General features: G+C 41.7%; 1 protein-coding gene across 1 annotated transcript in view; it reads left to right on the top strand.

Annotated features, from left to right (window-relative positions):
- The window catches only part of LOC117493999 (dihydropyridine-sensitive L-type skeletal muscle calcium channel subunit alpha-1-like), a 73,825-nt gene that overhangs the window by 23,682 nt on the left and 33,624 nt on the right, over positions 1–16,519 (top strand). Inside the window, exons 11-20 of the mRNA XM_034144619.1 lie at positions 279–504; positions 652–859; positions 1,009–1,129; positions 1,399–1,513; positions 4,637–4,739; positions 4,840–4,909; positions 5,002–5,134; positions 9,046–9,175; positions 9,305–9,364; positions 10,116–10,222. Of these exons, the coding sequence (XP_034000510.1) occupies positions 279–504; positions 652–859; positions 1,009–1,129; positions 1,399–1,513; positions 4,637–4,739; positions 4,840–4,909; positions 5,002–5,134; positions 9,046–9,175; positions 9,305–9,364; positions 10,116–10,222 (1,273 nt within the window). The remainder of the gene's footprint in view (positions 1–278; positions 505–651; positions 860–1,008; positions 1,130–1,398; positions 1,514–4,636; positions 4,740–4,839; positions 4,910–5,001; positions 5,135–9,045; positions 9,176–9,304; positions 9,365–10,115; positions 10,223–16,519) is intronic.

Here is a 16,519-nt window from a genome sequence, read left to right as displayed (position 1 = left end):
ACAGCACGGACCTCACAGCAGATAACAGGGAAGGGGGTGGAAAGCAAAGACTGTGACATGTTAATGCTATGTAAATAGAATACATCAATTAGTATCAATTTATTTTCATAGTCAACACATTACTATAATTTACCACCAAAAATGTGTACAATTATGATTTGTTTATGCTCTAAATGTTCCACAATGTAAAGTACTGACACAATCTGTGAATAACTCTGTCTCTTTCTATCTCTCTTGACACTGCCTTTCTCTTCATACTGTGGCCAAACCATCACCAGACAATTCCAATAAAGTACTGCTGTCTATGTTTGCGCTGGAGATGTTCATGAAGATGTACGCTCTGGGTTTGCCCTCTTACTTCATGTCTCTCTTCAACCGCTTTGACTGCTTTGTGGTGTCCACTGGCATCCTGGAGCTGATCCTGGTCCACATGGGCGTCATGTCAGTGATGGGCATCTCTGTGCTGCGCTGCATACGCCTGCTCCGCCTGCTCAAAGTCTCCCGGTGAGGGAAAAGCCAGTGTGTCTTCATCAGTATATAATCAAGAGAATGTTTAGGACAAAACCTTTTTATTGACAAATGTAGTTTCAGACACAGAGCAGATGTAAATATAATCCCAATGCCTTATTGAAGTGATGCTGTGTGCCCTAGATACTGGAAGTCTCTCAGTAATCTGGTGGCTTCCCTCTTGAACTCGGTCCGTTCCATCGCCTGCTTGCTGCTGCTCCTCTTCCTTTTCATCGTCATCTTCTCCCTGCTGGGTATGCAGGTGTTTGGAGGGAAGTTTAACTTTCCCAACCAAGCCAAGCCCCGCAGCACGTTTGACAGCTTCCCTCAGGCCCTCATTACTGTGTTCCAGGTACAATCAGAGCCAATAATATCACAACCAATAATACAACTGATGAGAAAAATAATTTCTTAAAAAAAAGGTTGAAATATTTGGGAAATATTTCTTACTTATTTGCAGTAAAATAACTCTTAATAAATGTTTGATTGCATGTGTTTCAGATCCTGACAGGAGAGGACTGGAATGCTGTAATGTACGATGGCATTAACGCTCATGGAGGACCCACCATGCCTGGCATCTTAGTCAGCATCTACTTCATCATCCTCTTTGTCTGTGGAAATTGTATCCTTTTAGTTTGTGTGTTTGTGTTTGTGTGTGTATCCTTTTAGTGTGTGTGTGTCTGTGTCTGTGTCTGTGTGTGTGTGTGTGTGTGTGTGTGTGTGTGTGTGTGTGTGTGTGTGTGTGTGTGTGTGTGTGTGTGTGTGTGTGTGTGTGTGTGTGTGTGTGTGTGTGTGTGTGTGTGTGTGTGTGTCTTTAGCAACAGTAAACACTTACCATGAGAACTGCAGATCAATTGGAAAATACTGTAAAAATCTTTGACTGTCTTTCAGTCATTCTTCTAAATGTCTTCCTGGCCATTGCTGTTGATAATTTGGCGGAGGCTGAGTCTCTGACTCTGGCACAGAAAGAGAAGGCGGAGGAAAAAGAACGTAAGAAAGCACTGAGGTGAGTCTTCCTAAATATTACAAATTAAACGTATTTAGTTTATCAAAGCCCATATTTTTATGTTATATTCTTACTTGCAATTTTCCCCATATAAATGAGCTTTAGCACATTTACACATATGTTACAACGGGATTTGTGTGGTGGCCAAATAATAACAGTACTTAATAATAATAATAATAGATTTATTTTGTTAGCGCTTTTACAGGTGCTCAAAGTCGCTTTACAGAGATAGTGAAAAGAAAAGAACAACAAATAAATAAAGTTAAAGTCAAATTAAAATCAAGCAATACAAGTTTTTTGAAGGTGGTGAGGTCAGTGCAGTCTCTGATGGGTTGTGGGAGTGAGTTCCAGAGGGAGGGGGCAGCGACGGAGAAGGCTCTGTCCCCCCAGGTCCGGTGATTGATGCGGGTGGGGATGGATAGGAGGTTGGCTTCTGATGAGCGGAGGCAGCGGGAAGGGGTGTGGTGGTGCAGCAGGTCTGTGAGGTAGGGGGGGGGGGGGGCCTGGTTGTTGAGGGCTTTGTGCGTTATTTGAAGTCGATTCTTTGACGGACGGGGAGCAAGTGGAGGTTCTGGAGGACGGGAGTGATGTGGTCTATATATATATATATATAACGATGATGATTACTTTTATAAAAAAATAATTTAGAATAATACGAGGAGTTTTAATCCGTGTATCTTCTGTGGTTTTTCCGTTTCAAAACCGAATAGGAAAAACTAAAAACCGGTGTTGTTTTTTTGTTTTTAAACCAAAACGGGTTAACAAGAAAGTTACCGGTTCGCCAAGGAGGAAGTGGAGCACACAGGAGACAACCGTTTCATTGCAGACTGTTATGTTTATGTGGGGAAATGGCAGCGCATATATTATTTGAGATATGCGTGCCTGGCAAACAATTTTTTTATTATATCCTGCAACCGTTTCCCACCAATCAGGACACGGTATTAATACAAAAGTTGATTCCTTTCCCTGCCAATCAGGACTGCTTCAGTTTTATTACCCCGGATACAGGCTTATAAAAAAAAAGATAATTTTTTCAATAAAGTGAACATATCAATCAATTATATATATAAATATATATAAAATATGTGACCATTAAGTGCTTGAGCTACGACATTGTGTGGTGATTGAATTTGAGCTGACTGTCGAAGATGACTCCGAGGTTGCGGATGTGAGGGGGGATAGAGTGTTGCTGTCAAGGGTGAAGTTGAAATTCTGGATGGCTTTGGTACGGGGTGGGGGGCCGATGATGATGATGTCTGATTTGTCACTGTTCAGTTGGAGATAGTTTGTTTGCATCCATGCTTTTATTTCAGAGAGACAGTTGGTGAGAGTCGAGTGTGTTGTGGGGGTGATGGTTTTTGTTGAGATATAAAGTTGGATGTCATCGGCGTTGCAGTGAAATTGAAGGTTGTGGCGATGAATTATTTTTCCATGGGGGAGCATGTAGAGGATGAAGAAGAGGGGGCCAAGCACTGAACCCTGGGGGACGCCTTGGGACAGATGAGCAGTGGAGGAGGTGCAGTTGTTGATATTGATAAACTGATGTCTGTCGGTGAGGTAGGATTTCAGCCAGGAGAGTGCAGTGTCGGTGATGTTGAGTGATGATTCCAGGCGGGACAGCAGGATGGTGTGGTTGATGGTGTTGAATGCTGCGGTGAGGTCGAGGAGGATGAGGATGTTCAGGTTGCCGGAGTCAGAGGAGAGGAGGAGGTCGTTTGTGATTTTCAGAAGAGCTGTTTCGGTGCTGTGTTTTGATCGGAAACCGGATTGAAATGGCTCAAAGAGGTCATTGGAGCTGAGACAGACATCTTGCAGGTAATGGAGGCAGTGATTGCTGACGGTGAGATGGATTTGAGATTTCTGTAGGTTATTGTGCGTTTTTGCTTTTGGGCGGGGATGGGGATGTTGATGTCCATGATGATGGCCAGGTGATCAGAGATGTGGAGATTGAGGCTGGACAGATGATGGATGGTGAGACCAGTGGAGCAGACCAAGTCCAGGATGTGACCACGGCTGTGTATTGGGAAGTTGATGTGTTGAGAGAAGTTGCAGCAGTGAAGGGTTTCCATAAATTCAGAGGTATATTTGCAGGTCGGGTCGTCGACATGAATGTTAAAATCACCTAAGAGGAGAACAGATGGGGATATGGCAGAAAGCTGAGTGAGAATGTCAGAGAGGTCGGAGAGAAAGGAGGGGTTTGGCTTCGGGGGACGGTAGATGATGGCTGTGACCAGGGGAGTGGGACCAGAGAGTTTGAAGACCAGGTGTTCAAATGAAGAAACATCGGGGATGGGGATTATGGTTTTTATGTCCTTTCTGATAATAGCAGCTATACCACCACCCAGCCGAGGTTTGTCGATGTATGTGAATCCTGCTGCTTAGTAGGTGGACTAGACACTTAAGCAACTTTGAGTCCAAGAAAAGAGACATACAAATATAATTTGTTATTATTATAACTAGTATTCAGAAAACAGGATGTCGATGCGCTGCCTGGATTCAATCAATAACTTCAAAATGATAAATGCTGTCAAGTCGAGTCCACATTAAATGTGAACCAAATTACTCTCCAAACATGCCCTGTCAGGAAACAAGTGGGAGGGGGTGGGGGGTGAAAAGATTGTCGTTTCTCATACTTTTGGAGTCTCTAGACATACCGAGGATACATTTATGTTCAAATGCCATGAACACGTGTATTTCGCTAAATATGTGACCATTAAGTGCTTGAGCTACGACATTGTGTCAGACTTTATTTTAGTGTTTTATGTGTACCCTTTTGCTTCAGAAGAGGCAGTTATGGATGATTTTTAAGATTTGTTGTTATCTCGTAGCAAATTCTGGAAAATGCTGCATCACTAAATTAATTCATTTGCGTAAAGTTATATAATGAGAGAAGCCAGTCGTGTGCTGGGTGATGTTGTCCTGGTCCTGGTGCCTGCTCCACTATGTTTCTGTGGAACGGCTTGGGTTTGCTGGCTTTCAGAGAAAGGTTGATATAACTCACGATACACCAAACCCTTTTGTGAAACCATGAAGCATAGTTGTTGTATCCCTACATAAAGATTCATGTTGTTAATCACTGCAATGTTCTTAAATGCCTCATGCTAACCACCAGTTGATTTCTAGGGCCAACATGCCTGATAAGGCAACAGAGGAGAAAGCAAATCTCGCAAAGAAGTTGGCCGACCAAAGGGCCAAGGGCGTAGAGGTCATCCCCACGACTGCCAAGGTGAGGCATCCAAGAGCATGACAATTGCAAAGAAAATATTCCAATTTAATAGATTTGTTTCTCTTTTTACCTTTTATTTATATCAATTTGAAATATGCAGCTCAAAATCGACGAGTTTGAGTCTAACGTCAATGAGATTAAAGACCCTTTCCCTCCAGCAGACTTTCCTGGTAAATCACAATTCCTCCATACGGTTGATCATTCTATTCCAAACTCAGAGGTAGAAAAGGCATTTACTAATCCATGGTGCTTTGTTTGGTAGGTGATGATGAGGAGGAGGACCCTGAGATCCCAGAAAGCCCTAGACCTCGTCCGATGGCAGATCTGCAGCTGAAGGAGGAAGCAGTGCCGATGCCAGAAGCCAGCTCATTTTTTATCTTTGGACCTCAGAACAAGTATGACAGCTTTTGTTTGGGTTGATAGTTGAACAAGATGCAGTGATAATAAGCTCAACCAGTTTTGAATGTTAATGGCAGTTTGACATTTATTTTGTTGTGTTTGACAAGATAAAATATTCACATTTATAAAATACACATTTTGTGAATTTAGACATCAGCCTGGATAATCTGTAATTATGCCCATGTGAATGAAAGTGTGTATTGCTTTAAAATGTTTGTTCAAGACACACATCAGGTGTTCTATTTGACTGTTGGAGGGAACATATGTAATTCTCTTGCTTAGGATAGTCTACAGTCAGTTAAACCATTGATTTGTTGGCATTGCTCCCGAACCTAGGTTAACTAGTAACTTCATTTCAAACATGAAAGCGGGATGCAACACTTATTTTAAAAGTAGAACACGGTGGTGATGATGTTCATCTTGCAGTTGCCTGCTAGAAACAAAGCTTTATTTTCTTTTCCGAAAAAAATGTCTGTTTAACGGATGGCATGGATTTTTCAGTCAGCTATTTTACTCCCAGTTTAGGGGGAAACCAATCTGCATTACATTGAAATACATTGGCAGTGGTACCACTAGCTTGGTACGCCAGGACATCAATCTACTGAATACATATCATTTTGGGTGCTTTCCAGGGGTGGCATGCCACTGCTCCCACGGCCCAGTATTCTGCAACCCCAATAGTCCCAACATGTCCCATTGTCTGGCAGCCAGTTATCCAACAATATTAGCAGACTGAAAGCCAATTGTTTTCTAAGATAAACTTATTTTGCAACACAATTAATTAGATATAGTTACTTATTATGCAAATGCTTTGAACTGGTTCACTATAAAATAGAATTTAAATGTAAATCTTTGAATGTTTTGCTGCTATAGTCTTAGACTGCCAGGTGACCTTCACCTTTCATCTCTTTCTCTAGATCTGTATGTACTCATGTCCTCTCTATCTCTTTGCCCTTACTAGTACATTTCTCTGTTAATCTCCAAAAATAGCCATAAACCTCAGGTTCTTTTTAATGTCCTCAACTCTATTATTAATCCCTGTGATGATTCTTCTATTGTGCCATCGACTACTCTCTGTGATAAGTTTCTTAAATTTTTTATTGAAAAAGTATCTGCTCTTAGGCTAGCCCACACTAGTGCTACCCCAGATCCTGCTCCTTTTCTGTGCCCTGCTGTCCTCGACCACTTTGAGCCTGTATCCCTCTCTTCTCTCTCGGATGTAGTCAAGCACCTGCGGCCGACAAACTGCACCTCAGACAGCATTCCCTCTCGCCTTCTCAGAGATGTTTTTGAATCAGTTGGAGCAAGTATTTTATTACTTTTAAACACCTCTCTTAGCTCAGGATGTGTCCCAGCTGCCTTCAAACATGCCGTGGTGCAGCCACTACTTAAAAAGAAAAATCTCGACCCCTCCATTCGCGCAAATTTTAGGCCCATCTCCCAGCTACCTTTTTTATCAAAAGCCCTGGAGCGAGTAGTCTACGCCCAGCTGCAGTCTTTCTTAACCATGCATGGAATCCATGAAAAGTTTCAGTCTGGCTTCAAACCCATGCACAGCACTGAAACAGCCCTTTTAAGAGTTTTTAATGATCTGCTCCTAGCCGCCGACTCGGGTAGCCCAGCTGTCCTGGTGCTGTTAGACCTGACAGCTGCCTTTGACACTGTGGACCATAGCATCCTGTTGTCACGGCTTGAACAGTCCGCTGGCATCACAGGCTCTGCCCTTGCATGGTTCAGGTCCTACCTGACAGACCTTAGCTTCTCAGTGCAGCTAGGTGGCTTCTCCTCTGCTAAAGCCCCTCTTACCTGTGGGGTTCCCCAAGGCTCGATTCTGGTCCCCATCCTTTTTCTACTGTACATACTGCCCCTAGGGTCAATTCTCACAAAACACAATATTCCCTTCCACTGCTACGCCGACGATGTACAGATCTATCTGCCTCTCAAAGAAAATGTCAAACACTCACTACAGCAGCTGATGGACTGCTTAGCAGAGATAAAATCCTGGCTGAGCCAAAATGTCCTTAACCTCAACGAGAGCAAGACTGAGGTCATCTTTTTTGGACCCCAACCTCCAGCCTCTCCGGTTGATATTCTGGGTTCCCTCAATAAAAACATCCTCCCCTCTGTCATGAACCTTGGAGTGACCTTCACTAGCGCTTTTAAATTTGACAAGCAGGTCAGCACCATAGTCAAGACCTGCTTTTTTAAAATAAGACTATTGGCCAAAACCAAGTCGTATTTATCTTTTAAAGAATTAGAAAGGGTTATTAATGCCTTTGTAACCTCAAGACTGGATTACTGCAACGCTTTGTATGTGGGTATCGACCAGGCCTCTATTAAACGCCTGCAGCTAGTCCAAAACGCAGCTGCACGTTTGCTGACTGGCCACAAAAAGCGTGACCACATCACCCCTATTCTGGCTTCCAATTTGGTTCAGAATTGATTTTAAACTCCTTTTATTTGTTTTCAAAGCCCTAAATGGGCTGGCTCCGGCCTATATAGCAGAACTCCTCCAGCGCTACACCCCAGCCAGAGCTTTAAGGTCTGCTGACCAGCTGCTGCTGGTAGTGCCCAAGACCAGGCTTAAAACCTGAGGGCACCGAGCCTTCGCAGCAGCTGGCCCTAGGCTCTGGAACACTCTGCCCCTCCATGTGAGATCGGCCCAGACCCTAGGGGTTTTTAAATCTACACTAAAAACACACTTCTTCTTTCTGGCCTTCTAGTCAGAGCGGAGCACGACTCCTGACTCTTCCCTGTGTTTTTTTTATATATATCTGTTGTAATTTATTGTCTTTTATTGTGATTGTAGTAATGTGTTTTTATTACATGTACAGCACTTTGGCTCGACCAAAAATCGCTTTTAAATGTGCTTTATAAATAAAACTTGATTTGATTTGATACAGTGGTTCAGCTCATATATGGAAGGTATTATGCCCTTTATGAAAAAAGCATGACATTTTCACCAGTGTTAGTACTATTCCTGTAGTAAGGCTGCTATTATATTAAGAACGTTAAGTCCAACAATGTCCCAGATTTCTTAAAAAAATCGCGCAGGGTACAAAATATAATAAAAATAGAAGGTTACACAATTTACAAAATACATATCCTGTAACAGTTCTTAGGATTTAGCAGCCAGGTATATATTGCACAGTTATTAACCGCATATATATATATATATATATATATATATATATATATATATATATATATATATATATATATATGCGGTTAATAACTGTTACTGTTAATAACTGTGTCCTGGAGGGGGTGGGACATATTGTCCAGCAGGGAGGACAGCTTGGCTGCCACTCTTCTGTCTGGACCAGTGTCCAGAGGACTCCCCAGGACAGAGCTGGCCTTCCTTACCAGTCTGTTCAGTCTCTTCCTGTCAGCAGCCGAGATGCTGCTGCCCCAGCAGGCCACACCATAGAAAATGGCTGATGCCACAACAGAGTCGTAAAATGTCTGAAGGAGTGCCCCCTGCCCCCCGAAAGACCTCAGTCTCCTCAGCAGAAAGAGTCTGCTCTGTCCCTTCTTGTACAGAGCAGCAGAATTATCAGTCCAGTCCAGTTTATTGTTCAGGTGAACACCCAGGTATTTGTAAGATTTCACGATCTCAATGAGCTTCGGTAATAATCTTTCTAGCTCTAGTAGTTAGCTTTCCTACTGACAACAAAGGTAACACTAAGGGCTTCTACAGTGTGAATAAAGCTGTAAACAAGTTGTCGCGGCTTCAGGTTTGTGCTTGACTAATGGTTACAACGTTGTGCTGCAAGCGTTCCCCTCCTGGATACTATGCCATTGAGAAGTACACCATTTACTATGGTCACCTTTCAAATGTATTTCATGTCTGGGATCTCACAGATTCTCTCAACATACTCATAAACATATCATTATACCATTGCAGGTTCCGGAAGCTCTGCCATCGTATAATCAATGCAACGACTTTCACCAACATCATCCTCCTCTTCATCCTCCTGTCGTCTGTGTCTTTAGCTGCTGAAGATCCCATCGACCCCATGTCCTTTAGAAACCAGGTAACAAGTGCATGCCTGCATCATTGTAATTTAAATGTTTAAGCTACTATGCAAGTTTAAATTATATTGTCAGTATTAAGTATGCATTTTCTATTAAGATTCATATTGCAACTAATGTCACATTTTCAGGTGTTGGCCTATGCTGATATAGTCTTCACTTCGGTGTTCACAGCGGAAATTGTGCTCAAGGTAATAACAAGCACCACAGATAACTTTGTTAATAATGAAAGGTGGTAAATTAAAGAGACCTGAAGAGGTGTGGAAAACATAATGAACCTAGAGGTCCCTGGAACTGTGAAAAACACTGAAAAATATGATAATAACCACATTTGGATTCCAAAATCCGGGATGGAATCACACCAGGCGCAGTGCCAAAATGTGCCTGGGGTGCAAAATTGGTGGGACCAATGGCCCCTTTCCAACTTCGTACCCCCCAGTCTACACTCCTTTGCTCAAGCCACACCACTCTAAGAGCTAGGCCTTCATTTTGATCTCAACTACGTACGGCGGGGGTGAAAGTGGGAGGGGGAAATTGCACACAGGCAAAGAGAAATAAACAAATCAATCAAAGAACTAAAAACACCTTTCTTCAGTTCCAGCTACAGTAAGAGTCCTAGCAGATCACGTTTAACATGATGACACATAAGGTGGAAACAATATGAGCACGCTGTCACCGCAGGTGAATTTGTTTGACAGGAAGTAGCAGAGTGCTGTCATCTCCCTTCTTTAAAGGTAGAAGAGATGGGAAACTAAGTTAACAAACGTTCTAGAAGGCAAACCATGTACACCTCCACAGCAGTCTTGATTTTTGCTGATTTGGGATTTTTAAGACATAATATATTACACATTTTTTCTTTATCGGAAATGTGTTATTCATTCAACAGGAACTTCTTATTTGTGCAGTTTGGTTTTCTATATGGATAACAAGTATTCTTTTCAGATGACAACATATGGTGCCATTCTTCACAAAGGGTCTTTCTGTCGGAACTCTTTCAACATCTTGGATCTTCTGGTGGTCAGTGTATCTCTCCTCTCAATGGGCATGGAGTAAGTGGATTTTAAAATGTACCTGATAACTTCTTAGTCCTCTTTCTATCTTGAAAACATTCCCTGAATGAATAATTCTGCAGTAGTCACGATTGTAAACAGGCTCCAGTATCATCAGCATTGAGGGAAACATACAGCTGGCTGGACATGCTAACATGAGGCGCGTTCACACCGGAGTACTTTTCACCGTACTTTTTGCGTTTAGTTCCGTTAGTACCCCTTATGTCGCGTTCACACCAAAAAGAGCACGGGGCACTGAGTGCCGGCACTGAGTACGGCAAAGTACTTGGTGTGAACGCGGCTATTGTGACCGTCTGGTAACCAGCACTGCGGATGTTGCTCTTGATTACATCAACAGGGATTTGTTTAATTATTATGACTGATAATTTTTTTTTTATAAACTTTGTTTATTGATTTTCAAACACAAATTGCCAGGAATGACAGAGCAGTTGGGATTAACAGTGTCACATTGCAGTTGCGCAGATCATAACATACGATACATCACAACAACAAAAACAGTCGGCTCGGTCATACAACAAAAAAACAACACAAACCTAACCTAATTCTCTTCAGGTCATAGCCGCTGTAAGAAATGATTTCACCTCTGATGCCTTTAGGCTCTCCCATAGCACTGATGGGACACATCGGGAGTTTTGTTTATATTAAGAAATACATATTTTTGTGTGCAAACAAATTCCACAAAGTCTTCATTAGAAAGCCAACGGTTATTGAAACGCCATGGAGCATGGTTGGTATCAGACCCTGTGAAATGTATCCTCTTAGTGACTGGGGCATGGTCAGATATAATTATCGCATTATGGGAAATTGATTTAACAGAAGGAAGAATTCTATTGTCTTCAAGAAAAATTATCTATACAAGTGAAATTGTGGTGGACATAATTCGGTCCAGTTTGGGATCCAGCCAACAGTTGAAATCTCCTCCTAAAATAGGGAAATGTGACGATATATCTGATTAAATGGAAAATACCTGTGTAAAAAATCCATCATCATCCCAGTTTGGTCCATATATATTGACAAGAAGCACTGGAGTACAATGTATTTTACCACTAACAACTAAGTACCTCCCATTTGGGTCTGCAGTCACATTTGAACACAAAAAAAGGAATTGACTTGTGCAATAAAATAGCTACTCCCCTACATTTGAAAGAAGAGTGGTAAATATGACCAATCTAACTGGCTTTCAATCGGGTCTGATCATGGACTCTAATGGCACTTTTCCACTGCAGGACCTAGCACGGCTTAGCACGACTTAGTTTGGCCTGGCCCGCTTTTTTTTGCTTTTCCACTAGGGGTAGTTCCGGCTTACGAGTACTTTTTCACTTTTTTTCTGGCCCTCCAAAATCGAAGTTCTTACAGAGCCAACAACCGTGCTGAATATGCTAAACTAGTGACGTAAACACTCCCGACTGCTGATTGGTCAGAGAGAATCGTCACAATTCTACGGCGAGACAGTCTCCAAGCGTCGCATAAGCACCATTTTTAAAACAGACGAGCTACCGTCAACAAATCCATAAAGAAATGGCAGCAACAACAAAAACACGCCGTGGTCTTTTGACGAGGTACAGACGTTACTCCATCTCATTGCGGATGAAACAATACAGCGGGGAGCTCGACGGCGCAACGTGAAACGACGCCTGGACTCGGCAACGGCCATGCAGGATGGTAAGTGTTTGCTAACGCTCTGTTCTTTGCTTGAAAGCGCTGTGTCGCTATCTATTGTAAAGCTCATTACTAACAAACAAACCTATTTTATCTTTACATTTATGTTCGACAACCCATGCTTTTATGGAGCCCCGAAGAGCTACGGTTAGCACAGATAGCATTAGCTAGAGCTATTGTTTGCTAACACCATATGTACCATTGTTTACGTCCAGTTTTCTAGAGTTGTTGTTGCTATTTAGTATTGTGCTGCAGTGGTTTGTGGAATTAACAAGTCATGTATGCTGTTCTAGATGCTGTTGTGACTAGCGAGGAGGAGTCCCGAACAACGAGTGATGGCAGTGTTCCATAGCACCGTTCAGCTCGAGCACCAGCAACGCAGACAGCCAGCGTGTGGTTCTAGGTAAGAAATAGGCATGGCAAAACGACTGGAATTGTGACTCATCGTCAGTAAGTAAAATAAGCAATACCACTGTGTGGAAATGCTCTGTTACAAGTAAAGTAACGTACCAAAAGTAAAAGTAGTAAGAATCACTATTAATGTTGCAGCTAGTAAAATTGTGTGTGACATCCTATATTCTTGTATATTCTTCATTGTTAAGTATTGTGCCGCAGACACATGGACCTGCACTGCTTTCCACTTATTTTGGACTGTGCTTTGTTTTGGTTTTTTTGCACTTTAAACTGGTCTCATATTTATTCATACTTATATTCATTTGTAATTATCCATTTACTTCATGGCTGTATATTTGTACATACTCGTACATATATTTATATTCATTATCAACAGGCTGGACATAATGTAATTCACTTTCACAATCATTGTAAACATCTAGGGCCAGAACTGTCTTTAGTTCATCCTTACTGTTGTTCTGTTTATACTTATATATGCTATTCTTATATCCTTATGTGACCTGTACCTGTCCTGTGTTTTTCATTCTTATTGCTGTTGCTGCTATAACACCTGCATTTCCCTACGGTGATTAAAAAAGGTCATCCAGGCAAGAGGAAACGAGGAGAGGAGCACCTCACAGTCCTGAGGGAGATGCTCAGTGCAGATCTGGCCCAGCAGGAGCTGAACCGGGCCCAGCAGGAACGGCACCTGCAGCTGGCCTTAGTGGCCTTTTACACTTGCATTTATGTATATAGTTTTGCTGTGTTTTACACTTTTGTATTTATGTATATAGTTTTGCTGTGTTTTACACTTTTGTATTTATGTTTATAGTTTGCTTTGTTATTTGCACTTGTTTGATGATTAAACTGTTTGTTTGTAACAAGTATTTTTATCGTGATTTCCTCTGTGTTTATAGTAGATCTAAACAAACAAAACAGACCACAAAATAACAAGATTTTCTTTTCATGATCTGTTATTTTCTCAAATGTTCTTATTGGGCAGTACTTACAGGTGCTTGAAATTCAAATATTTACTAAATAGTCAATTCTGATAAAAAATGTATTAAATCATTTTAGAAACATGTATATATTTTTTTATGTTCAATACAATTTACAATCAGTACAATGAATGTGTTGCTATTAAATTAGCGCATCAGACCCTCTCGTATGTCCCTGCCCTCCTCCTCTGCACCTTGTGCCGCTGCTACCCCAGGCTCTGCTGCTGCTGCATCCCATTCATCATCATAGGCCTCTCCATGACATTTGTTGCACAGATAGATGTAGGTTTCCTCAGACGTCCTGAAGTTCTGCTCCCACTGAGTGTGTGTGAAAGATGGAATAATCACACCCCACCACTCGGTAGCTCGGTTGAACGTCCAAACAGGTGGTCTGCGGTGGCGACTTTGCAAATGGTATAACTTCTGAAATACACATACAAAAGCATACATATTTTAATACGTAAAAGTGGTAGCTAAAATGTATTAAATACTTGAAACACTGGTCGTATAGAGAGCGTGACCCTTAACACATTGCTAGTTAACGAACGTTAGCTTACCAAGTCACTATACGCAGCCTTTTCTGAAACAAAGTTTGCATCCTTGCTGTGATAAAAAATCAAGAACCAAGTACACGATCGCTTCCATATCCTCCATTGTTATGGTGTTTGTGAGTTGTGTCGCATTAAAGATGACGTCACGGCAGTTTTACGCAGCGTCGCTCCGCCCGCCGAACAGCCGATCGCCCCCGCCTACACTGCGTCGTTACTATGGTTACTATCCCAGTTACTAACTGTAATGGAAACGCAGCTTAAAGTGAGCCTGGCCTACCAAGGCCAAACTAAGCCGTGCTAAGCTGTGCTAGGTCCTGCAGTGGAAAAGGAGTAGCGGAGATGGCTGCGCTTAGCAGGATTGTTAAGGCCCCTACAGTTCCAGGTACAAAATGTAAGCCCCTCTCCATCTTGCTGAATTAATTTAGGTGAAACCATAGAAGCATCTTAGGAGGCAAGGAGTGAAGCATAATAAAATAAAGTACAAGCAGAACAAGGTATAACGATTAGCAGCATTTTAGAAATATATACAATGTTGATAGACCAAGCAGAGACGAAAAAACAACAACTGAATAACACAATATAGAACAACCCTTTGTGGTAAACAAACCACATTACCCCCTCCCACCTTGGCAGAAGTGCCTCCCCAAACAAGACACGCCGATCTAACCTTATAGAAAGTGCTAAACGCCCCACTGTAACTACTACCACAGCCTAAAGCTACCCAAAGAGAAAAGCGACTGGTTAAAAAAAGTATAAACACGCATAAAATAAACAGAACAACACGTTCGTAAAACGTTTAGAGAAGTTATCAATTACTAATTATCATGGAAAGCTACGGCAAATGCAGTCCAAGTTGGCGTAAACAAACGAGCGAGTGACTGGGAGCTGCTTCACACAGCACTTGGAGTGACCGCTTTCTTGAGGTTCAGTTCCCCGGCCCGACGTAGGATCTCATTGCGAATGTGAAAGTAGTGAACTCTTACGACGAATGGTCGGGGTGCATCTCCCTCTCTGGGCCTGTCCCGCAGTGTACGATGGGCTCGATCTAGCAGGGGCTCTTCATCCAGACGAAGTATTTCCTCAAGTGGCAATAAACTCAGTCGGACAAAGCCCCTCCATTCTCTCCGGTATGCCCACCAGCCGAATATTATTCCTTTTGGATCTTCCTTCCAGGTCCTCGCACTGATCATCCAAATGTTTAGCCTGAGCCGTTAGCCTGCTAACTGTAGCTTCAGCTCCGTTAGCCGTCGCTATGGTCCGTAGTAGTGTTAATTTTGTCAGCTATTTTTTTATTTAGTTTTAGTCTTAGTCCTGTGTTAAATTTCCTTTTTAGTTTTAGTCATATTTAGTCACCTTCATCCTGTTTTTATTTAGTAAAGTTTTAGTCGACTAAAAGTCTGAGCATTTTAGTCTTATTTTAGTCGACTAAAACAGTAACTATTTTAGTCAAGATTTGGTCGACTAAAAGTCTGAGCATTTTAGTCAAAGAAAACTAATTATTTTAGTCTACTTTTTGTCAATGAAAACTGTTGAGTCTTTTTTAGTCATCAGATTATATAGAACATTTCAGTCAAACTAGTCTAGCCAAAACCAATAATTTGTCATTTTAGTCAAACTTATTTCACAATAAGATTATATCTTGTCCTTATTTGATGAAAAACACAGGTTGAATGATTAACCTCTTAAGCACGACCCCCCCCCACTGTTTTTTTTTGAGACAATGTCTCAGGGCTTCTTAACATTTATGAAACTATTAATGTGTAGCACCAGATTAACGGGAAGAATCTCAGCTAACTGAAGATATGAACCATTTTTAGCTAAAAGAAACACAAGAGTAATACCAAGCCTTTGAATTAGCATTTTGCGAAAAGATGCTAACTAATGCTAACGGACTTTTGCACAGCACTCACTCTCAAAATGCCCTTATTACTTATCGTAACTGCACAAACAAGATATCCGATTAAAGCTGAGACTCCACAGATTCCATACATGTAGTGTCATCACTGTACGACCCCGAATTTGCGGAGCTTTCAGCTAGAAAAGAGAAAGTAAACAACATCCGGTTTCAAAGATATTACAATAATTACATCTTACCTTTTTTGATTTGTGATCAAAAGTTGTGTTCAACGGAATAAAAACGCTGCTCAAGGTTAATCCAATGTCTCTGTGTCACGTAGAATATTTTACTGATAATCCATCATCATATTTATGGCAATAAACTGGGTATAAAGTTTTGCATTCAAGGCTTGTACTTTCAGATATGCTTCGTTTGCTTCTCTATTACGTCCGCAATGAAAATGTTTACGTGGATTTGGGAACTGCCCATCGGATTCTATTGGATCTAATGGTTAAGAAAAAGGTGTAAATCACTCAAATCGACCAATGGGTTCCATAGATATGGTCCTGCGTAAAGTATAACGTATGACAGCCAGCGGCAGACCCATTACGCAGCAGACTCTACGCCGTATTTACTACGTAAACAACAGGAATTGCAGCAGGACCCAGAGCGCACAGAGCGGACAGCAGATAACGGAGCAGATTACAAGATTGGCGTTTAGGACTTTTTCTATACTTTGACTTTTGTCAAATAATGGCTTGCAGGAAAGAGATGCTTACGACTTTACAGGCAATGGAAATTGTGATTAATGTTGACAACGATGCAGATATGTTACCTG

Source organism: Trematomus bernacchii, unplaced genomic scaffold, assembly GCF_902827165.1.
Source record: "Trematomus bernacchii unplaced genomic scaffold, fTreBer1.1, whole genome shotgun sequence".
NCBI classification, from domain to species: Eukaryota; Metazoa; Chordata; class Actinopteri; order Perciformes; family Nototheniidae; genus Trematomus; species Trematomus bernacchii.
The sequence above is the reverse complement of the archived record's forward strand: the minus strand, read 5'-3'. Positions and strand labels throughout refer to the sequence as shown.